At 40.9% G+C, this 24,486-nt stretch overlaps 1 protein-coding gene across 23 annotated transcripts in view; it reads right to left on the reverse strand.

The window, feature by feature from the left end:
* Window positions 1–24,486, reverse strand: part of Para (sodium voltage-gated channel paralytic) — a 73,567-nt gene that overhangs the window by 17,377 nt on the left and 31,704 nt on the right. For 2 of the 23 annotated variants that reach the window (XM_076801468.1, XM_076801469.1), the window contains 13 exons: window positions 20,239–20,670; window positions 19,204–19,294; window positions 19,025–19,093; window positions 14,598–14,848; window positions 14,005–14,178; window positions 12,874–13,224; window positions 10,089–10,293; window positions 7,604–7,702; window positions 6,142–6,268; window positions 5,529–5,653; window positions 5,166–5,425; window positions 4,330–4,503; window positions 653–775 (listed from right to left, as the gene is read on the reverse strand). In XM_076801468.1, coding sequence (XP_076657583.1) covers window positions 653–775; window positions 4,330–4,503; window positions 5,166–5,425; window positions 5,529–5,653; window positions 6,142–6,268; window positions 7,604–7,702; window positions 10,089–10,293; window positions 12,874–13,224; window positions 14,005–14,178; window positions 14,598–14,848; window positions 19,025–19,093; window positions 19,204–19,294; window positions 20,239–20,670 — 2,481 coding nt within the window. Of the gene's footprint in view, window positions 1–652; window positions 776–3,609; window positions 3,733–4,329; window positions 4,504–5,165; window positions 5,426–5,528; window positions 5,654–6,141; window positions 6,272–7,603; window positions 7,703–10,058; window positions 10,294–12,873; window positions 13,225–14,004; window positions 14,179–14,597; window positions 14,873–19,024; window positions 19,094–19,203; window positions 19,295–20,238; window positions 20,671–21,770; window positions 21,828–24,486 lie in introns of all 23 variants that reach the window. The other 21 variants (XM_076801467.1, XM_076801458.1, XM_076801464.1 and 18 more) reach the window with 17 other exon arrangements.

The raw sequence follows: 24,486 nt of genomic DNA on the forward strand, positions 1-24,486 counted from the left end.
TTTAGATTTATTGAAATCATGAAGAGAGGAAGTACATTTTTATATAGTTTCTGTGTCTTACAGTTGTCTTCGACAATTTTTATTTTGCATGAGAGTCCGCAGTCTAGAAGAAACTTATATAGCAACGTAATACAACACCTTCTTGATACAAAACCATAAAAATTATAGGACGTTTTGAACTGTTTCTTTTTAAATTACTTTCTAATACAACATTTTCGTGAAATAATGTTCATAGCCACATAGTTTGTTCAACGATTGACATCACTGACCAATCAGATCAAGATCAAACAGCAACAAGCTCGATTTTTTTCCACAGTATGCCGTGTTGAGACTCTTAAAAGTACGGTTTCATCCAGCTAGATCTTACGTCTCGGAACATGGTGCGTCTCCGTTTACTTTTTGGCAGTCGCAAGTGTTAGCAATGGCGTCTGAGTAAAGCTTCCGCGTGTCCGAGCCACCCGGTGGACAAGAAACACCAGCAATTTCGAGAAAACAAGACGACAAAGTTAGCAGAATTTGAAAGAAGTCGCGTCTAATGCCCAACTCTGGCTGTCGATTCGTCCAAACAGACTCCTATTCTAAAAGTAATAACTGATCCGGATGGGATACATGGAGTAATCGGCAAGGTCCGCTGAGACTGTGGGCTACATACCCGCATTCCCTGCATTCTAGACATCGCCCTGAGTGGCCTTAGGGCCCTTAGGGTCCTCATTGTTTTGAAGGCTTGGATCCCGCCAGCGCCACAGAGCGACGCTACGAAGTTAATGAGTGACACCTGCGAGCGAGAAACGAGAGCGAATCACAGCAACAGGTAGACAGGCTACATATAAGACAAAAAAAAATAAAGAAAAAGAAAAACCATTTTTTCATCGTTTCCAAACTCTGGAGTTGCGAGAGAACTGGGGGTGGGGGTAAGGGGAGGGGGTAGAATAGGTGACAGAGAAAATGAAGAGAGAGAGAGAGAGAGAGAGAGAAGAGAAGAGAAAAGGGGAACAAAGGAGGGTAGAAAGAGAATAAGAAAGAGAGAGAGAGAGAGAGAAAGAAATAGAAATAGAGAGAAAGAGAACGTAGATATGTCACTTCGTTTTGATCTCGTGTTCGATGGATTCGAGGATTCTCATATCGAAGCGGCATTTATCACACACAGGCGGCCGTCCTATCTGTGGAGAGCTCAGATATCCATTTATATAGTGTATATACACGTTCGTAGATACGGTACAACAAATATCCAGAGCAGGGGGTTGAAGACACAGATAGAAACCAGGTAATGGCACACGTAGCGGTTAACAATGAACAGAGATGTACAGTTGGAGAACGAAGCACTCGTGCACAACCTTCCCTTTCTTGTTTCGATAGACCTCACTATTTCTGACGCGTGTCGGCTACGCTATGAATTATTCATTACAAGTACACGACAATCTTCACTGTTGAAACGTACAGTTAGCAGTGCACGGATATTTCTTTCCCAGACTGTTCCTGACTGGACGCTCGTTTGCGTGTAATTATGCGTATGCAAAACACAAGTAGCACTTGTGCAATCAATTTCAATGCAATCCAATAGACTTGTTTTTAAATTAATCATTTCCGGGCACTTCTACCTGTTAGGCCAGTTTACAAGTAATCCACTATAAATGAAAAAAATGGCAGAGCTTGTTTTTAAAAATGTATCGAATGGATCACGAAATAATGGTTCACCGTTACTGAAATTTGGTTGGACACAGAGGATTACTCGCGCGCCTAACAGATATCGACGCGTCGATCGATTATTTGGAATTATTCCCTTTTTCGAATTACACGCACACGCGCGTGTACAGTCGACAAGGCAGAGAGCTGTACGGCTTGACAAGAATCATTATCAATTACGAGCATGATAGTCGGCTTCGTCCTGAAACAGATGAAAATGTTCGTCATACTCGCGGTCGCGACGCACGGTTCTCATTCAAGTTTCATTTCTCAAGTTCTTCGACGAACCACGATGTTTATAAGGGGTTCTCGTCAACGTCACAATTCGATGACATTTACATTATATCAATAATACAAGTAACTTGGTTATAAACTTGATTCGATTAAATACAATCATTTACTTTTTGATTGGTAAACATTAGGGTGTCCCAAACGTTTCTTTCGCAATTTTTATGTTTCATAGCGTTAAATAACAAAATACATTCTACAAACAACCTGATCATCTGTTCGTTAATGTTGGAATAATTCCCAAGTTTCCTCTCGCGTAGTCATACGATTTGCTTTCTTCAAAAACAAGGTTAAATTTCCTTAGTGTGCATTAATCGAAAACGAAACGAAAGGGACAACCTAATACAAAGATCTTGAAAGAAGAATCAGCAACACAATTTTGATGAGCGTTCGATCAGTTTGCGAATCGATTTATTATATTATACCTAACCTAAAAATGATTTTCGAAAAATATGACCGTGCGTTGCGTCGCGAACAACCAAGATCCTGGTAAACATTTTACAATGTATACGCATAGACGTGCGTAGTACACACAAGGAAGATCAGTAACATTACACACAAAGCATTTTATGTATATATATGCGCATATATGTATGTATATATATATATATATATATAGTATGTAATATATAATATATATATATAGATACAGTATACGTTGCACAACGATCACTGTGCCAAAAAAGACTGTTAGGAGAGGCGTACATAGACAATAGCTAGTACGACAAAAATTCCAAGATATCAGTGCAGACATCAAGTAGAAACGCCAGTGTACCTCTGCACACTGGAAAGCATAGAACAGGCTACAATCACTGTAGCGATCTTTCGTCATATTTCCTCGGTTTTGTTTATGTCCCTTTTCATACACATTGCACTTTGTTCCTTTATACAGATCGACTGTCAACAGAACCTGACGGCAAATGTGACGAATCATCGAGTGAAGCTTAACATACTTTTAATTCAGAGATGTTTACTCATGAAATGTTGCTCTTTATCCACTACAAGAAAATCATCGACTCTGCAGCAAGTCTTTCGATTGCCTATCTTGAAACCGAGTTCTCAACGAGCTTACTTTGACTTTCGCTATTAGACAGTTAAGCATCGACTCGATTAAACTCGAATGAAAACAAAAACATTGAAAGAATTCGGAAGTACTGTTGCGTTGTTCTCGACTCGATAAAATGATCAAAACAAGGGCTAAATTTCCGAAAATCGGTCAAGTCGGATTGAGCTCATATTTTGCACATAGCCTCGTTTTGCATTAAAAACATATTTGCCAAAAGGACTTTTGGAGACTTGAAAAAATATTTTGTATAATATTAGTATCATTTTCTACCATGGCAACACAACATTTTGTACTTTACCGGCATAACGTTTGGATTAGGTGCCGTTTGGATTAGGGAAATAGTTTCTTAATATAGAACGTGATTACGCTGAATTAAAAATGTTCAAAAACGGCGTAGAAATCTGTTTATAGAGGAATAACATTTCATGAGCACCGCGATGATTTAATGTTGGAATTTGTTAAATCAATTCTGGTAGACTCGCATGACCAGATAGACAGTCGTCACATCGCCGGATCAGGCTTACGGTATTTTCTTTGTTTGATTTTTAGTTCCCTCGACCAATATGACTTACTCTCATGCCCTCCCATCGTGATACTGCTCGTAAAGGCCTCAAGGCCCTCAGTGTTCGCATGGAACGGAAGGCCGGGATGTCGGCAGCGCCGGCCCAGATTGCGCCCAAGTTGATCAGTGACAGCTATTATCATCAAATATTGATCAGATGGAAGATGATTTTCACGATAGTTAAGAGTTAACGGGTAGACGAGTCTATCAGAGAACTCCGCTGGAAGTTTCCATGCTGCGCTCCCGCTTTGCAGGCAGATTTTCGGGTAATTAGAAGGAGAATGGGGCACAAGATGGCGGACGTCTTGCGTTAAAGAGTTCAGATAGGACAAGTCGGTTCTTTCTACGAATGTTCTGCGACAAGCTTGCAACACTTCTCTCGCCGTCACTCGACAAATCTATTCTGAAATCGGTTTCTCTATCGAACGAATCGGAACATCCTCGTCAGGGATTTTTTTTCATGTCTTTCGAGACACTCTCGAGAGGAGCAGATTGCAAGCTTGTACTAAGGAGAGAAAACGAAGGTGCGGCTGTGTAAACCAAATTATTTAGTCACATTAGAAATATTCATTAAACATTCTACTGGTTTGTCATGTGCGTAATCGCTTGCCTTGTCTATTGAATTCGAAGTCGTTCATGTTAGTTGAATAGTTTCTACAAGATATTACCCACATTTCGGTTAAGATAACTAGGAGGTGCTACGGAATCTTTTCGTGTAAATAAAACTCACCATGACAATGACGAAATCGAGCCAGCACCAAGCGTTCGTGAAGTACTTTTTGAAGCCGAGAGCCAACCATTTAATTAACATTTCGATGAAGAAAATCACAGTGAAGATTCGGTCCATGTAATATAAGATGTCTTGCAGAATGGGTCGTGATTGAAGATGCACATCTTCCAAGGCCTGGCGATACACCGTAATCATGTATTCGTGGGCCGATCGCCAAATAATGTACCATCTAACACTTTGAGCCGGACAACGTACTCTCATACTAACAATTTATACTTATTATACCGTACAGTTACGTACCGTATACACGGTACAGTTCGCTAAAAAGTATTTACTGCTGTACTTGCTTAACTTTCATATTACTAATTCAGCTTGCCGTCAAGTGAAAGGCATAAATAATACTATAAAAATAGTTTCATCTGCTTAAAAGAGTACAGTCTAGCACTTTTTGAAAATTAAGCCAAACGACTTGAATTTTTTTGAGACATTAGAAGAATTGATTTACTAAGTGCGTGAAAAAATTTTGTTAAAATTGTAAATACTCCAAATTTCGAAGAAAAAAGTGGACGTCACGATCTATAATTCTTTTATCTGTATCTGTAATGACAATTTAAAATATGTCTTTTGTAGATCTAAGTAAGTTATATACATGAACAAAGTTTCATTGAAGTCGGTTGACGCGAAAAATGCCATAACTATTGGAAGATGTAAGAATTTTCGAATTTTGAGCTTAGGATTTATCTAGTCAAATAGTTTCATATCTTGAAGATTGAATAGAAATTCCGTGTCAGGCTCACAGTGGGAAGAAATAAGTGAAGAAGACGGCGTATACTCACGAGAGCCATACTACTCAAAAGAATCATCAAAATGACGGCAGTCTCAAAATACTTGTTCTCAATTAGTTGGAAGGTCTTCAGTCTCAAGTTCGCCCAACCCTGCCAGAACGGTGCGTCGTCGTCGCCGGCCAAAAACGGAAACCTTTTATAACAATTTTCCGGGCAACAATCAGCTGGATAATCGGGTTCGATTGGGTCCTCGTCCGCCTGGATGATGGCGTCGTCTAAAGCACCTTCTTCGTCTCCCTCTTTCCCAAGTTCTTGTAAAACATAACGCAATTTCAGTACAATTCGTGTTCCATGAACCCGCGGCTCAGTTTATCAAAGTAATATGCTATTTTATGAACGAAAAAAATTAAGTACCATCGTCTTGCTCGAGATCCTCTTTGCTAGCATCTTTCTTTTCTTCGCCATCGAATGAGTCCATGCTGCTCTTGTGACTTTCGTCCTTGAACGCCATGTTCTTGTGGCTGCCGTACGACTTGATACTATTTCGCATACCGAAAAGAATCGTTTTCAAAATATTTCGATCTGCATCCTGTTAACCGCTGGATAACTATTCGATTGCACCAAAAGATTGTTTCGAGCATATACAACCAACGCGATTATCCATTCACTAGTGTATATTCTTTTCTAAGTTTCCTTTACTTAACCATGACATATACTTTTTTAAAAAATTGCTTTAAACTTTGAATGTGCGCGTCAGTCGAAAACGAAACGTACTTTCGGGACAACCTAATGCAATAGAAGTACTGTGCACGTCTCACGAGGAGTCCCGTGAAAGGAATAAAAGGGATAAAGCCCATGCCTAAATTACATTTATGTAGAATCTATGACTTAAAAGAAATCTCCCAATTAGGCAACTTTGCTCTACATTGATCGTTTTTGTCTGTTTCCACAGATTTTGGAAGACACTATGAATAATGCTATCTTAGTAGTGAGAAAATATCATCAGAACTAATCAGAAGCAACTGACCTGATCGTGTCATCCTCGTTCTGATTAATGTAATCGTGGTCCAACCTGTAGTCACGATGGTTTATCGAGTTGCCTATGATCTTGCTGTTGTTCATACACAGTCTGCCGCTCAACTTGTTCTCTACATCTCCTTCGAGAAAATCAAAATTGACTCCATTTAAATCATCGACGAGGACATTTAAGGGGGGAGCCCTTTTAAGGATGCAAAAGTATGGTGATTTTAAAACTACGAAGCGATTCTTTTTTAAATTTTTAGGACAATTCGTCTGACAGTCAAGGAACATGCAATCATTTTTTCGTTGAAAAATGTGTGGTAGAAATGGATATGCGGGGTAGGGCGGAAGTCGAAGTATAACCGAACAGATGATTGTACATAAAAAAAGTAAGATAAAAATTGTGGTGTAACATTTTTTCATCCGAAGCTTCCTTTCCGAGAAAATTGAGTTTGAAAATGCAGGGAATACACGTGCTATTAGTTAGGAACCGTCTGGCGCGTCTGATCATGACCAACTAATTTTACTTCCCGTATATACTAAAGCATGTGAAGTCGACGGATCTTTAAACTCGATTTTCTGGAAAACGAGGCGTCCAACGAAAAAATGTTATTCCTTTTTTCCGACTTATTTCTAGATGTAGAATCACCCCCTCTCCGGTTGTAACAATTTCCGCCCCACCCTGTATATTAACATTTGTGCAGGGTCTCATCACCCGGGGTAGAAATTGGCAGGCATTCTACAGACTTTAACTTTTGTCAAAAACAAAAAACTCGACGCACTTTGAAGTTAATATGCCAATCGAAATTCACATAATAATTCCTTCGCTGCCTCGTTGAACACATTTTGTTCGACCATTAAGGTTTATGATGACTATTTATGAGCACATAAACAAAGGTGTTCTACGACTTCATTCTTCTCAAAGTAACTAACTTAATAACTTCATAACTTTCATTAAGAACACTGACATCAACGAAAGAGACAATTTCAATGGTTATATTTTGTGAATATCTACTCGGTTTTAACTACTTCGAAATTGCTACATGCGCTATATCTATATTACAATCTGTATTTGTGCTTTTGATTAACCCCCGCAAGGCGGACGCTTTTGAAAATTTCATGGCAACCAGAATTAGGTACATTTATATCTTTATGTATCAATATTTGTTGCATATTTGTGAACATCTTTGAGATCAATGTTGATCTTTTCATTGGCCCTGGTACGAAGTACGAACAGATAATTATTTGATCTGGCCACTGGAAAACTAGAATTTGTAATGTTTGTAAGTCTAGGTGCAAATAGACCCGCCGTTTGAGGGTTAAAACAGAAACAAATCGGTTTTTTGGTCAATCGGGCTGCCCCCTTAAAGCAATAACAATGATTTCGAAGCACGATGAGATCTGGACTTCGCTTTGGAAAAAAATGGATGGCACCGATGATATTTAACGGAATTCATCGACACGCTTACCGTGAATAGTGAATTCCATTCCATCTCCGATCGCAACTTCGAGTTGGTTTATCTCCTTGGCACTCTTTTTATCTAGGTCCCCGTCGCGATCAATTCCATCTGCACAGTCATATAAAATCTCTAATCCGCCCTTATTAGGACCATTTTCTCAAAAATATATCCGAGTACGGTTAAGTGACCGATAATCTTGCTTGTCTGTTAAGTTTTCTCATCGAAAGTATATCGAGAAAGAAAATAATAAAGCTGTAGAAGCTAGAGAAAGACGTTCTTCCCGTCTTCGATCGAATTTTCATCTAATCAGTGTGTATCATGCAATCTTTTTCGCAATTTTTTATTTTTTCTCTACCACTAATTTTGTTCGCCGCGACACGTAAATCTCGTTCGTCGTAAATCAAAACAAAGATGACTAGCCGAGCGTGGTGCATAATGGATTGCGTATTCTTCCGATTGTCATTTAGAGAATTTTGCTCGATCATCGAAATACGAGACGTCTGAATGCTTGATGAGTTCAGATTGGACGGTATTGAAACGAGCACTTGAGACGACATTTTTAACAAACATGATGGAACCCACGGTTAATTAACCCTCAAATGGTATACCGTTTCCTCGGACTGCGATTTGTCACGCTAGAACAGTTCCGTTCAGCAATCGCCCGTGCGGGCTGAGAATTTGGTTGCCCGGGCATAGTCGACCGGGTGGGCACATTGCCCTCAGCTATGCCCGCGGGTATCGTCGGACGTCCTTGCCCGCCACTTGCTGAACGGGACTGTGCTAGAATCTTCTAAAAATTCCGTAAAAATCTACTGAGATACTTCGACCTGTATGTATAGTCTAGGGTTAAACTTCACCTTGGCAACCCAGAAGTTTTTAACTTTTTTAAATATAATCCTGTAGATTTTTACGAAAATGTGCCAAAACCCCAAGTTTTAGTGTGAGAAATTCACTGGTTCAAAAGTTATATCTGTTTAACGTTCAGTGACTTTAAGCGTTTTGACAGGCAAGGGCGCCGCCATGTTGGTATCCAATCAGCGTCCCGCATTATGTAACGAGCGAAGCCGCTAGATGGCAGCACAAACACACGGTGATGTCGATAACGTAGATTTGCAAGCGTAAGCGGCTCCGCTCGTTGGACGATATCTGAGTACATATGAATATGGCGGCGCCCTTGCCTGTCCCAAACGGTTAAAATCGCTCAACTTTAAACACGCATAACTTTTGAACCGTTCCTCACATCAAAACTTGGATTTTTGACATTTTCTTGTTAAAATCTATAGGATTATATTAAAAAAGTTAAAAATTTCTATGTTGCCACGGTGAATACCATTTCTATGTTCCTCAGTGAAAAACCGTGTACACAACATTTTTAGGGGTCGCGACCCCAGGGTACCATTCGAGGGTTAAATGACATTGCAAAAAGTGATTCATTGCAAACAATTTACGATTTTAACTTAATCAACGCGTCCCGTGCTGCGTGGTTCGAACACATAGTGTGCATCGTAAGTTACGTTTTCCACATAATCGTATTTCAACTTAAAATCACAACGACATACGAAAAAAGAGGAAAAGGCAAAATTAGCGAAACAGTGCATTTAGTTTGAATTTCATGCGGCACGGAACATGTTGAAAAGTTGAGCTGCCGACTGGTGCAACTTCGTTGGCAGACTTCTATGTAATTTCTATTTGACTGCAGCTTTCGGTAGAAATTTCTAACAGGATAATAGAATTTAGTATTTGTTCATTGAACAATTTACAACGACGAAGTTGCGCCATTACGCTCGCGAGCTTTTCGTGTTCGAACGCAAATCCACATGTACGACGCACCAATCTACATAGAATTCGAACGACCGATAATATTATTCAAAACGATCATATCCTTCAACGTCAAAAGTAATAGATAAAGCAACGTATAACTGCCAGGCTAATCAGCGAAGCAAAATTTAATCCTCGTCTCTCTCTCTCTCTCTCTCTCTCACTCTCTCTCTCTCTCTCTCTCTCTCTCTCTTTCTCTCTCACTCTCTCTCGCTCTCGTGTAATCGCCGTCGATCATCGTAATCTCAGATCGTTATCCAGTGAACGAAGATAAATAGCAAACTGATCAAAAAGTTTGCGTAAAAAATCGAACATGCCAGTCAACGTATTAGGTCATTAAATGAAAAAAAATCCAAAATAAAGTATATTTATAATACGTATACATTATATCGGACAAGTACAGAAGGTACATCGTTAAACTGAATACAAGTGAACTGGTTTCGAGTAGATGTTATCGGGCGCTGTATCATACGCGTCGCAAAATAATTGTTCGATCGTCGACTGGCACCGAAAGAAAAAACTCAACGGAAAAAATAGGTAACATAACGATAGAGAAAACAGTTCGAAAAAGTAGTGAAAAGCAGAACTGAAAACAGTGCCACGAACTACACAGCGCACACAGCAAGCGATCTGATTGGATATAAACCTTCTTTCCAACTGTTGGACGGTCCCTCACCTGGCGCCTGATCGGATATCTGATTGGTGAATTTGGCTCGCATCATTTTAGTCAGAAATAGGACGTTTCGCTTGATCCAATCAACGAAACGTGCTATTCGTTTGATCGCCTCTGCGATCTTGTTCGTTTCGTTGTCCGCGGTCGGCGCCGAAAGATTCGACGAGCCGAAGTTGCTCAGCAACAAGGCCAAGAAGAGATTCAGCACCTATTTCGTCACAGACACAACGCAAACATTCGTTCGTAATTTCCGTGTCAATGCTGCCGCTCGGCTGATTCGTTCAATACACTTGGTATATAATTGGTATAGGACGTTAAAGGCTGTATCAGGATCGTTCGGGAGAGTTCGGGGATTCATCTTTTGTCTTTTCTCGTTGGCTATGGAGTCTGTGTTGTTGTCAACTGTTGTATGACATTGTGAACATTTCTATGATCTCCCAAAGTCATTCTTTACCTTGCGCTACACTCATTCTACACAGGATGTTCATCCTAAGCGCTCCGAATTTGTTGTTCGTCTTTAGCACGACCATCTGTTTGATCTTGCAACAGAATTTTCATTTTTTAACCTCTACGATCGAATTCTTTTCAAGTCTGAACGAACCGTATGCAACGTGAAAACGATTCAAGAAGTATATACAGTTCTCTTTCGATATAAGACGATGGCTTGGGGGCCGGTTTCGCTGTATTGCGGATGAGGCTATTCGGCTTGATATTTTTTCTTGAGTAGGACGAGACGTTTACGAGTTCCATGATGTTGTCCGGCTGATCATAAAGTAGTCGGTGATATCTTTCGTTGGAAAAGGATAGAATATCGTGCTGTGAGCGGACAACTTCAACAAGGGGATAAAGATTTTCTTGTTGCGAAAGAAACATCGTCGTCCTATATCGAACGAAAACTTTAGTACGATTGCAGCTGAAGGAATGTCGAAATTGTGTAAAAAGATTCTTTGATGGCAGAGACGGTGATACGATGAAATTCTAGCGATAAAATGCAACAGGACTTGAAAAATGATTGCGTAGCCTCAAAGTTATTGCAGAGGGTTGAACGAGTGCAGCATTACATACTTCTTCATTAATATTTCGTGGCCTGAACGAAGTGTGAGCGTTTGAATGAGGTCGTATTTTTAAACATGCTCGCATAATCATTTTAGTAGCTTCAACATCATTGGAATGAACATCCTGCAAGGATGCAGGCTTTCGAATTGAATGTAATGTGAATAAAATGTAAATCGTGGGTATTTCGATCGAGTGAGTTGAATAATGATGGTACAACTTAAGAAATTGTACAGTGTAAAGAAATGTTTAGTCTTAGCTGCCATAGGCGTATTCTACATCTTCGGATCGATGAAGATCTGAAAGAAACAGTTGTCGCTAAATTGTCCTTGACCTTGAATTTCAAGGTAAACATTTTTTTGCGTTGCATTCTACACGTCATATCCATAAAAAAATGTTGACCGTGAAATTCAAGGTCAAGGAGGTTCTTGCGGCAACTTTTTTTACGGATCTCCATCGATCGGAAGATGCAGAACGCCTATGCAGGACGCCTATGGCAGCCAAGATTTCTTGACGCCCTGTACTGTGGATGTTGAGAGTAGTTCCAGAAAATTTCTATACGCGAATTACATTCGTTGGAGTGCGGATTTTTATGAAACGCGATGAGAATTTCGTGTTTCAATAATTTCGACAAATCGAAAATATTGTATTTACAATTTTGTTTTCCGCTCGTCCATTTTTGCCATAAACGCATGAAACCCGCACTCTCATAATATTTCGCCAAAGTAACGTTTCGCTAACGATATACAAATTTCGCAAGCCCGTCAAGATGGCGTTCGGAAACTCTCTAGAACCACTACGCCTTATATCGATCACGAAAATGTATGTGCAGCTACCAATTTTCGAATATTTGTAACAAGGAAGCAACGAAATAAAAAATTGAAATTTGTGAGCATTAAACAAATGAGAATTAAACAAATTCTGAAAAAATCACAATGTTTACGCTGTTTGTGAAAGTTACATTGTTGGGTGAAGAACTGTAACACCAGCGTGCTTTCAGAATTTTAACTAATAACTTTAGACAGAGTGATTAAAAAATAACCATTCAATATTTATACGGTACATAGGATACTGTGTAAAGAAACCTTAGTAAACATAGGTCGAAAAGTCAACCGTTTTTGAGATGTACATGGTGACCGAAAAATGTTGTACTTCCGTGAAAAGGGCGATTGCTGAGATCATTTGAAGTAATTTTTTCCTTTGCAAAAACGTTCTCCGCGGCTTTGTTTTTAACGAAAAATGCGGGCCAATCGCAGCTCGGCTGCAGCGGACGGATTTCGGCTCGACGACAGGTCTCGCAGGTGACGTTGCCATTGGTCGAGCTGAAATCCGTCCGCCGTAGCTGCGCTCTCATTGGTCCGTGGTTTTCGTTAATAACTCGAATACGAGGCGTTGCGGCGCAAATTTGAATGAAAAAGATGCTTAGTCACCTTTTCAATTCTGCGACACTCTTTCGGAGACACCTTGTATAAAATATTGAATGGTTTGTTTGGGACACCTTGTATAAGACAGGTACAAAATGTGCGAAATCTCAGCCCTTTTTTGGAACGTTTGAAACGTGGAAATTATAAACTTTTGCGATCGACGTGTGCTTGGATCTTTGATGTCTGTGTGGCCGGGTGAGTGTGTATACATTTATCTGTTGAAGTTTATCCTATGGTTTTGGAGGAAATCTGAATACAATTAATAAATATACCGTAGTCTATTACTTGATTCCCTGCTTGCGTATACTTACAACCAAATTACCGATGACGACCGTGGCCAGGAAGAATGGTATGCAAGAGACATCGCCCACAAGCATGCAGTCCCACATGGACTCGATCCATTCTCCGCACAACACGCGAAAAACGATCATGAAAGAGTGCATGAAATCGGTGAAATTCCATCTGGGTAGATCGCCATCCGGGAATCGATCGACGTTGTCCGTGTAATTCTTGCCGAACAGTTGCATACCCATCACGGCGAATATGAAAATGATGATGCACAACACGAACGTCAGATTACCCAACGCACCCACCGTTCTGCCCATGATGGAGATTAGCAGATTCAACGTGGGCCACGATTTCGCTAGTTTGAACACTCTTAGCTGCGGAAGAATTATTCTTAGTAAATGGACACGACGGCAGCAACATCATTTTTTTAAAAATAAATACGCTACCACGATAATCGCTCGACAGCGATTCGTTTAACTCTGCCACGGTTCAGCCGTGCGTAAACGCCAGAATAAAAATAGTTACAGCAATTTTTGGGTAGAGAAAATCATAATTAACTAAGGCTAAAGTTCCAGACCTGACCCAACTCGTGTACAGCAATAACAAGTTCAGAAACGACAGCTAATCGAAGCGTTGTGCCGGTAAGGTAGAAAATGATACTAATATGATACAAATTTTTTTTCGAGCCGCCAAACATCCTTTCGGGAAACATGTTTTTAATGCAAAATGAGGCTACGTGCAAAATTTGAGCTCAATCCAATTTAACCGATTTTCGGAACTTTAGCCTTAACTAGCAAGCTAGCTTGGTACTTCGAATGGGTCGTGTGTCACCATTTTTGGATTCGAAATTTGATTTCTTCTTTCAAAGGAAAACAAACATGAAGATATTGTTATTGAGAACTGGCTCGATTAAGCTGGCGTGGCAGCGTTAAAAATTGATCGTTAAACAAACTTTCGTAGTGAAACAATAGCTTGTAAAAAGGTATGCATAGTGTGACGAGTTTGAAAAGATGTTCCGAGCTCGAAACAAGTGCCAGTTTTCTAATGAAAGGAACGAGTAAGCTGGCAAATTAAATTTTTTTTTATTCGCGTTCGCGGATATCTTTTCAAACCAATCGGACTTGTAATTGTTAATTAAGAAAGTGGTGACTTACTAATCTGAACGATCGTAACACGGAAAGACCTTGCACACCTTCTAAGCCTAACTCCAGCAGCGAGAGGGCGACGATGATAAAATCGAAAATATTCCATCCTTCTTGAAAGTAGTACTTGGGACTCATTGCAATTAGCTTCATCGTTGCTTCGATACCGAATGTCGCAGTGAAGAACTGAAATTTCAATAAAAACATTCAGTGGAGCCACTCGGAAAATGTTCATTTATTCACTGAACAGTGTTACATTGGCGTACAAAAATTTACAGACGTAAAGTTCGACCAATTTTTTGGGCTTTTAAATTAAATCTGTGCCTCAATAGCAATAATTCTTTACCCTTCTAATAAGTAACCCGGTAATTACTTATTTTTATTGTACAGAATCAGAAGAATTGAACTAAGAAGAAAGACACTTGTACTTCAAGACTTTACATCCTGAAAGGACCTAGTTGCATATATCCGATAGTTATTGTAAAAAAGATTCTTAAAAATCACTTCTTTTCTCCGTCGTTATGCGAGAAGCCCCCCTTAAGTTGTTGACCATTTTTGTACGCCGTGTATGGTTGTTCGGACAAGTAGGTTTCGGTGTCACTTACGTAATTTCCGGTCTTGAGCACCCGTTCCATGTCCTTGTCCATGTCGTGATGATCCAGTGCCATGAAGAGTGTGTTGACGACGATACAAAGGGTGATGAAAAGCTCTACGAATGGATCGAACACCAAAAGAGACACGTATTTTTGAAATTCAAGCCACAACCAGCAGCAGTCCCAGACGCAAAAGATATCGATGCAGCGCAGCACCGCGGCCAACAGTTTGTCCTTGAACGTGGGCCCCTCTTCATCGTCGTCTGTCGGAAATCGATAGATCGAAGCTGTAACGCGTGTTAGTGATTTTTTCTGGTACCACTCTTTTTGGGGAAAGAGATTTTAGTTTTTTTCCAATATTCTCGTTTCTCAAGCTTGTTCTTTGTCTCAGACCACAGATTATATACGAACAGGCAGGTGCATGTAGCAGAAACTAAAGGGAAAGAAAAGTGGAAAGGTCACAGTGCCTACGAAGCAACTCGGAGAGACACGATTGCTCACAGAGATTCACAGCTCCAATTAAACAATTAATAGACTGCGGATTTTCATGCAAAATAAAAATTGTCTGCGTCGATTTTAACGAATAGGGACCAAGCAGAATATTCTTTCTTTCTCTAATAAGTTTAATTTTCCAGCTATTCGAAATTTCACCTACCCAATTTTGTCATAAACCCATAAAATCTGCTGTCTAATAATCTTCCATCGAAACTACCAGAGAGCCTAGTGTATTTTCTAGCGTAATTTCGACATCGAAATTTTTCGAAGTAAAATTCAGTTTTCGTGAAACGGATAATCACGAACTAATCGGTGAGATAATCGACGAATATAAGATAAGGCAGAAGATCATAAATGAGTCGCTAACTATTATCGCCGAATTGTAAATATCGAGGCGAGATTACACTGTCACATATTTATTTATACACAGTGAAAGTGTAATTTCTCTACCGGGGACTGTATTAACTAGTAAGTCAAGATAAAGTTAACGAAATTCAATAGTTAAAGTCGACTATCTCGCGTAAGTTGATACTATTGGCTCTGCGAATAACCGTGTTTATGAAATGCAAGCAGGATAATCGTGAGCTCTACCAGGGGACTGGCGAAACTAAATTAGCAGACGTATAATGCTGTAGAGGCTAGTTCTGGTCGAACGCAGAAGTTAAAAAGTGTGCTTCTCGAAGAAACGAAAGCAAAGAAACCGGAAACCAAACGAACCGAAAAGAATAATTAGATTAATCCTCAACTGGCGTAATGTTACTCGAAAAAGCAACCTTAAAGCGATCTGTTGGAAAAGTTTCAGTCCTTCATTCTTCTCTGCCGGTTAAGGATTAACGTTCGAAAAGTGATCGCATGACAAACTTCATCTATAATCATTCTAAGAAATAAATAATAGTCAACGTAACGAAAGAGATCTGTAAATAATGAAACACTGAATCTACCCTTCGACGGCCGTCATATTGTGCGCTGCAGTAGCAAAAATTTCCCCGTCGAAGCAGCTGAGGTGCGACTATGTTTGCGTGCGTTTTTAATCCTCGCTAACTCGGAGCTAGAAAGCTCTAATCGCGCGATATCTAGAGCGTTTAGCCGACGTGTGACGTATCCTTGCTCGGAACGAAGCTTCTCTTTGGATCCTACTTTCTTGTTGTGCAGCTTAGGCGAACGCGGCGGTGCCCTCGACACGGCGAAGCGAGTGCCGTTAACTCATTGTTTATAAACAAACTACAATCCGCTGCAGTTACGGTGGCGATCAAGAGACAGTTCGGCATTGCTAAAATTACGTTTCGATACTGATTTCAATTCGATAGACTCGATTTATTTCGAAAGAACGAAAATTTATTGATAAATATATAGGGATTTGTTTCTCTCTCTCTCTCTCTCTCTCTCTCTCTCTCTCTCTCTCTCTCTCTCTCTCTCTCTCGTAGTTTTATTACAAGTCCGAACAAAAAAGTTATAAAAATCAACTTCTACTTTTTTCGTAATTCAGACTAAACGCAATTTTTCCAAAATTTTCTATTAAATTGATAGCTTGACAGAAAAACTGAAGTCGTTTGGTCCATTTACAAAAATGTTCTTCTGCCTTAAAGCGTGTGCCATCAACTATTCGACCGACTGCATATGAATGCACCGTTACTGCATAGTGAAACTTGTCTTTGTCGGATCAAATTTTTATGTACGTGTCCCTCATTTCTCTTTCATTGCCACCTGACATTTCCATCGTTTAGACGATATAATTTCGACGATGATACGTAAACTGTCTCTTAGCCGCGACCGTGGGTCGAAGATGAAACAGAAAGCGGAATCCAGGCTCGAAGCGACCAGGATGTCGTGCAGCTGCAGCGAGGATGTTAATCTGTGTCATTGTACCAGGAAACAAACTCTGTTTCCCCCAAAAGAAAACCACTACAAACTGTTCTCGGCCCGTCCAAACGGTTCGAGGGCTTACACACGTCGCAGTGAATCGCATTCGTTTAATCACGGAAAAAAGTGAACGTCGTCGGCGACTTCCCTCTTCCGTTCTCTGTGACAGTAGACACGAGAGCCTAACCCTGGAAACTCGATACGTCTCAAAAAACCCGCAAATTGATATTGTACGTTCGACACCGGTAACGCACGGAAAGATCGCAAGCATCGCACGTGTTCCTATTTCGTTCTCGTCGCAATCCCGGAAATCAAATCGAAGGAATCGAACAGAAAAAAAAAATGAAAAGAACAGTATCGAAAAGAAAAGATATTCAGTCTACTATGTACAAGGCGCTCAGACACAAAAGTAGAGGGTGTTCCAAAAATGTTCCAATTCCTCGAAAGGGGCGGTTCCTATTCTAAGAAGCTTTTTGTTAACGAAAAAGACAGGCCAATCACAGCTGACGGATCCTGGTTACTGGAGCAGTAACTTATGTAAATATAGGTAACTCGCATATTCAGCTGTGAATGCATGTGCCACTTGGAATTCTCTTATACGGCAATACCGAATTATTTTTATCCCGGAACCATAACTGCTATAACCACAAAGGAAAAAAGTGATGGAACAACAAGTATTTCATCGACTAAAATCGTATTGGTTACAAATAAGGATTATAAGTAACCGAAAATTTTTTCTTTTGTTAGTAAATGTTATCGTTGAGAGAAATTCATTTCGATCACTTATAACAGTTATCAATGAAAGGAATTTATTTCGATCGCTAATAACAGTTATCGATGGGACAAGTTTATTTCTGTCGTTCATAACAGTTGTCGACGAGAGAAACTTATTTCGATCGCTAATAACAGTTATCGATGGGACAAGTTTATTTCGATCGCTCATAATAGTTATTGATGAAAGTAATTTGTAATAGTTACTATTAAATAGTACAACTTTCAACTGGTAGAATGTTACAATCAAAATTTAATGTGACAAACATGAGTTTTTCCACATTTTCTCTTGATAAATTACACCGAAAACCATCTAACGTTAATTTTAGAGCAGAAAAGGTTCGTTCAACGCTAACCTGAGTTGCGGGCACAGCGTGAATTATGCACGCTAGTTTTGATAAATACGGGAGTCTATATTTCTGATTTTCCCTGTTGAAAAAATTTTGAAAAATCTTTTTTCAGATTTTGTGTTGTTCTTATGGTCTTTTGATTCGTCTTGTTGTACGAAACCTTCTCAATGAATTTCACAGGCTTGCTCCTTCCGAAAAAGAGTAGACAACTCAATAATTAAATAAACACAAGAAATTAATTTTCTCATCAATAATTATTATGAACAAGTGGAAAGAAATTCGATCATCGATAACTGTTATGAGCGATCGAAATAAATTTCTCTCATCGATAACTGTTATGAGTGATCGAAATGAACTTCTCTCATCGATAACTGCTTTGAGCAAACGAAACAGTTTTTCCTCATCGATAACAGTTATCGAGGAGGATTCAATTTTTTGGACACTAATAACTGTTATTTGTAATCAAAAAGTATAAAAATCGATATTTTGTAATCATTTTGTTCTTCGATTTTTTTTCTTTATTTTGTGTAGATTATCTTAAAGTTCAATAATAATCAACTTTTTATTGATGATTTTTATCCTAGGAAATTTTAGAATAACTGTTCTTTGTTGGACCCTGTTTTTATCTAATACCGAACAAGAATTATAAGCATGTTAACTCGATTGTACAATCAAATTATTATTCACGACTCGAGCAGGGCGCGACAGGAAAGGAGCGCAAAGGAAAAAGCTTCTTAGAATATCCCCAGGAATCACCCCTTTCAAGGAGTTCGAACATTTTTGGGACACTCTGTATATCTTCGGCACTGAATATCAACGGATAGAAGAGGAGCAGAAGAGTCTCAACAACGGTGTACATCGAAAAAATAGGATGCTCATCACACAAGAGATACACATCTGTGATAAGGGTGATAAACTGGAAGAAATAACGCGAGCCAGATATGAATAGGGTCTCGACATTACCTCCTTGCTCGGGAGTACGGCTTTGACGGCCGGCGGCTTGCTCTATAATATTGTTCAGTACCATCACATCTGAAATAAAAAAACCATTTGATTTGTTTAACGTTTCATAGCCCGTGGACGTTGTAATTAAACGAAAGCACCGATGACATTTGTACGTGTTGCACACGTTAATAGCGTACCTTCCATATCGACGGCGTGTCGTTGAGAAGGCCCTATAAACGGATTGTCTTGTTGCTTTGGCTTGCCCATGGGATCATCCAGATCACTCTCCTGAGGATCAATTATCCAACGTTAATTACATTCGCGAGTAATCCAATTTGCAAGCCTCGGCGGAATCGACGCGTCGCGTGTCGAAAGTTGTTATTACAAAATGGGAACAACAGCGTGCGATTTATCATTAATCCCTTGCGCACGAGAATTTTTTTTAATACTAAGAATCTTTTCATCAAAAAAGAAATAACTAGATTCTATATGAAAGTCTCAAATAATGAAAAAAATGAACAATTCAAGGATGAAAGGGGTTGAATCCTGCTTTGCAAACTCGCGCGAACAACGCCTCTTCTGGAGGCAACAAAAAAAAAACAATGTGCTGCCATCTTTCAGTAAAGAATGAAGTTCTACATACGCGAATGAATACTGTAAATCAGTATCAACTGAAATGTTCCGAATTTGGACTTACACCGATAGTCGCCAGATAAGGGGAGGGAGCACGAATTTCTCTCTGCCGATACCGGGTTAGTCACGTGACATTGTGACACAAAAACGACAAAGCGTGGGGGAATAGTGCGGTAGAAGGGAAAATTAGGGTGAGGGAACAAGTCTTGATCTGGCGACTATTCCACCACTATGATTCTTTACCCGCCGATTAGATCAGCCAGAGCAGGCCTGGGCAACTTCTTCCCCGCCGTCGCTTCACGACCCCCACTATCAGTGTGCAGGTTCCCCCACCACGGGACACTTCGTGTTACCCTACTGTGCTTTTATCTCTCCCAGAGGCAACCTCTTATATTGGTTCCTGGCTTCCTGTCCCTTCTCCCACACTCCATCGGAGTATGGTTAGAGTGGGGGGGGGGGGTCTCAGAAGTGGGAAGAGGACTCGCATGTGGCTCGCGAGTCACCAGTTGCCCGGGCCTGGGCCAGAGGATCGGATCACGTTTGTCAACTGTCCCCTTGACATTGTACATTCCCAGGTTGCGTTTGTCCGCGATACTCACGTAATGGTACTTCTGATTAGAATCTGTGAAATGTCCATTGACCGAGGGTGGTCTGACCGATCTGGTCCTCAGCTGGCTCTCCTTGGTCATCGGTTTGCCGGCGTTGGCCAGGCCGCTGAACAGGTCGCCGTGGGACGTGTACGAGAACCGGGAGGTGTGCGACGTGTACGACGAGTGCCTAGAGCCAAGATTCGCATAGTAACCGGACACCACGATGATACCGTTCTCCTCGGACATCGGGGTGACCGCGTTCGAGTCGTCCGCGAACGGCAGGTGTTCCACCGCGTCCAGGTAAGTCGAGAGGACCAACGGCTTCCGGTCACCGCCCGGAGGCGTGACAAACCGTCCGCGGCCGTTCCTAATCGCGAACTGATGGCTACCGCGACTGCTCCGACGGATATTGAACGGTGAGCCAGGTAGACTAAGGCTCGCCTGAAATTACAACAAGGCGGACCACCACTTTTCTCTATCGCCGTTCTGGTCGTCGTCGTCGTCGTCGTCGATCGCCGGAGGATGGGCGCGTGGAAATCAGGATCTGGGGATGGCGGTGGCAGGGTGTAAAACGATCGACTCTCTTTCCCTCTACATGATACACCACTTCGAGCAACAGTCGCGACGAGCGACTGTTCTCCATCGTCAGGTCAGCTATATCAAACACTCAACGAAACGAATATTGCTCGAAAGCGCAGCCGTCTTCAGCGACTCGATCGCACTCCCTAGATCACGGGGGAAATCAGAAACCGTGGGCGCTAGTCAAGCTGGCTATAAGGGTAACATCGTGTGAATGCCTCCCCGCATCACGATGCAGTAATTCTCTGTATTATGTACAGTGGTGGTTGCGAAAGGCTTCTTACGAACACTCCCGTACAGACAACATCGGCGGAGTCGAGGGGGAATCGAGCTTGTCGTGGTTTCGTTCTATACTCGTTCGGTTCAGTGTTCATCGTTGAGGATCTGTGGGGTATTTGAAAGCGGACCCGAGCCACGGACTTGTTAGTAGCTACGACTCGGTTACGATCGGGAACCGGTCTTTGTTTCGAATGATTCCGAGTATGCTAATGGGTCGAGAGACTATCTACCGCGATCTTGTTGCGAATGGTGGGGTGTATGAGCGAGGCGTGATCGGAAAGAAACCGGACTCTGTCAGTTTCCTTGCGACGACGGTATCAAAATAAGTATTTGCTCGTGTCATTTTTCTTCTTTATGCCAATTTTTTCTTTTTTTTTTTTTAGGAAATCTCCTCTGTCAATTTTCGCAAGGTAACTGACAGAGTCCGGTATCTCCTCGATCAGACCTCGCGTGTATAATATGTATGTCGATTCGCGCGGACTGTAAGCTACGGTGAAGAAGAATCTACGATGTCTCTCGCTGATGGATTTCGAGTTCGAGATTGACTGCTGATCATCTATCCACCATACCGACACGTCAGACAACGGACGTATTGACATGATATACGGATCGTGGACGCTGTTGTGTACAGCTATTTAAGTACGTACGCTCGGCGCTGACAGACACGGTCGTGACACACGTACCTTCCGCGGGCTTTCCTGGTAGGCATAAGTAAACTGGCCATTAGCGGCGCGAGAGACCTTCAGAAAAAAAGAAGAAAAGACATCTCCTACCAAACGGCTCGTAACGGTGGTCTAATTGTGTACACCAAGGAGGCACTCGATACGGATATAATAATATACAATAAGATGTTCATGTAGATGCTAGCAAAAAGCGTACATAGCACAGAAGAGCAAGATGTCGTTCACGCAGAAATGATTACAGCTGGTCGCGACAGACTGGACTACAGAGATGTTTCTCTACCTCGTGATGATTCAGAACGGGAGACACGAAGATCGGTGGTGGTATCCTCCGATTGGCGATCGGGTGATTCGTTCTCAAAAAGGATTCTGACCGACGCGACGCACAGTTCGCTGATTCATCCATTAATTGTGCTAGCATGTTTGTTTTATGAAAGTACTTTTCATTATCTCCACATAGGGTGCTTTACTGAAGGTATGTACTTGTTATTTTGAGGTTACTTTGTTTCTTTTTTCTACTTTCTCGGGATCACATTAATAATGCAAATCTAAACGCAAACATACAATTTTACTATTGACTTTCATTAAAGTTTTCAAAAATACTCCTCTATGATTTTTGGCGGGAATACGCGTAGATATATGCTGCAAAAAATTATGCGAGATTTAGCTTCCCTAATAATTTTTGTATGTATGCTAAACTCGAAAATTCTCTGAAATCTGGTACTTTCATCAACTGTTTATAGAAGAAGGTTACAAGGCATGGAGGAGAATTGAACAACTTCGCGATGTACACTGCATAATGTCGGCGCATCAACTTCCAACGCTTATATATCGATAATTTATGAAAAAACAAAAGTACTCTAATGTTTTGAAAACGTCTTGGTGTCACGTTCAAGAATACCTGATCAAAAACGTAGATTTTCACTCGAACTTTCAATTGTAATCTCTACAGAGCTTTTCAAGGTTACTTCAATGTCAAACGAATGCAAGCATCATATATTCTCTTCTATATCCTACAACTTTCGTCTCGGATCACCTATAATTTTCGAGTAATGGAAAATTGTCCAGTAAAATGGGTTTTCAACGCACTGTGCGACGCGATGGCTGCGTCGGAAGCCTGTAGACGCGGAATTCCCTCTTTACGGTCGCAATGGTAGAGATCTATTGTCCTTTGTGTTTTACCATCCTTTCGTTGGTTAGTCCTCCCTTATCTGCTCTTGTTCGTTTACAATGTGTATTTATTGTTTAACGAACCTTCTTTACGTGCTCCAATGTCAATGTGATAAGCTATCATTTGACACAAGAATTAGAGTTCAATTCTAGGGACCAAAAAGGGGCGAAAAAACGTTCGTTTCGAGCGTGTTCAGGTTTCCGACGAATATTAATAGCTATCTGTCCGGTCGTTTTTTTATTTGCTATTTTGTCGTTGTTCACCCTTTCGTTACGGCAATACGCTCCGCCGGAGAACCGTCACTGAACGCGACACCGCGCCAAAAAGTGTGCACATAATCGATGCTCGTACACACAGGTCGTCGCGTTGGTGCCGATTATAGTCGGCGCTCGTACACACGGGTCGTCGCGTGAATGCCGATCGTAATCGGCGCTCGTAACGAAAGGGTTAAAGTTCCCGAACGATTGCGGTCCCGACAGTTCGTATCTCCTTTCTCTATAAGAACACATGCGTTCGCATGCAAGACATCACAATGACGATCAAGACGACTGTTCACGTGGATGTAGCGTCGATCTGGATACTCTTACACGCAGAGCCGCGAGCGACACGTAAACTTAAACGACCCTTAAGCTCAGCGTTACAACTGAAAAACAAGATGTCTGAAAGCGTCCTAAACGATGTACCGTACGGCAAGCATGCTACAGAGCGACAGACTTTAATGGAAGGGCTCGACTCGTCGAGATCAGCCAAACGATCCGTTTCTTATCTTTTTCGCAAAACACTGGCTATTGTTTATTCGAAATTATTCGGAACCTTCTCAGCAATATCTTCCCTCCTTTCAAAGCTCACAAGCCCGCCATAAATTATCGTCAAGCTCTTTCCACACCCTAAGAATTGGATGCCATTCTTCATCTATCCTCTGTCCTCCTAACCTTACTTGCCTCCTCGATCATACCAAACTCATTCTGTGAAACCGTTCATTGACCATCCAGTCCTCGAACCGTCAAAATTCTATAGCTTCAACAGTCAAAGTTTGTCTTCGGTGTTTCGTAAACGGAGAGAAGTTTATGCGAACACTTATTATATAGTCTTCTTTGACGGTATCGATACTGTTTCTTTCGCAATTATTAAAACGATGAAACTGTTTTCACACGAAATTTTTTACATCACAAATAAAAAAGAGAATTTGTATCGTAAGAAACACCGGGTCTTTTCCAAACTTTAACAAGCACTTACGACTACTCGAAAGTACGAAATATGTAATTGTTTACATGGATATATGGAGGAAAGTCCCCTCCATCTTTCGACTCAAACGTGGACTTTCTCGCTTGTTTAGTTTTCACGTAACCCCTCATTTTTCAAATCATGCAAATTTACCAAATCCGTTGTTTCTCAACGATTTTAGAATGAGAAACACTATAAGAATCGCCTAGTGAATATTGCAGATCAAAGGTGCATAACTTTCGAACCAGTGCCAAGTCCTAACGTTAAAACTTGGATTTTTGGCATTTTCTCGTCAAAATCTACGGGATTGTATAAGAAAAGTCT

This window comes from Halictus rubicundus, chromosome 15 (assembly GCF_050948215.1).
Source record: "Halictus rubicundus isolate RS-2024b chromosome 15, iyHalRubi1_principal, whole genome shotgun sequence".
NCBI lineage: Eukaryota > Metazoa > Arthropoda > Insecta > Hymenoptera > Halictidae > Halictus > Halictus rubicundus.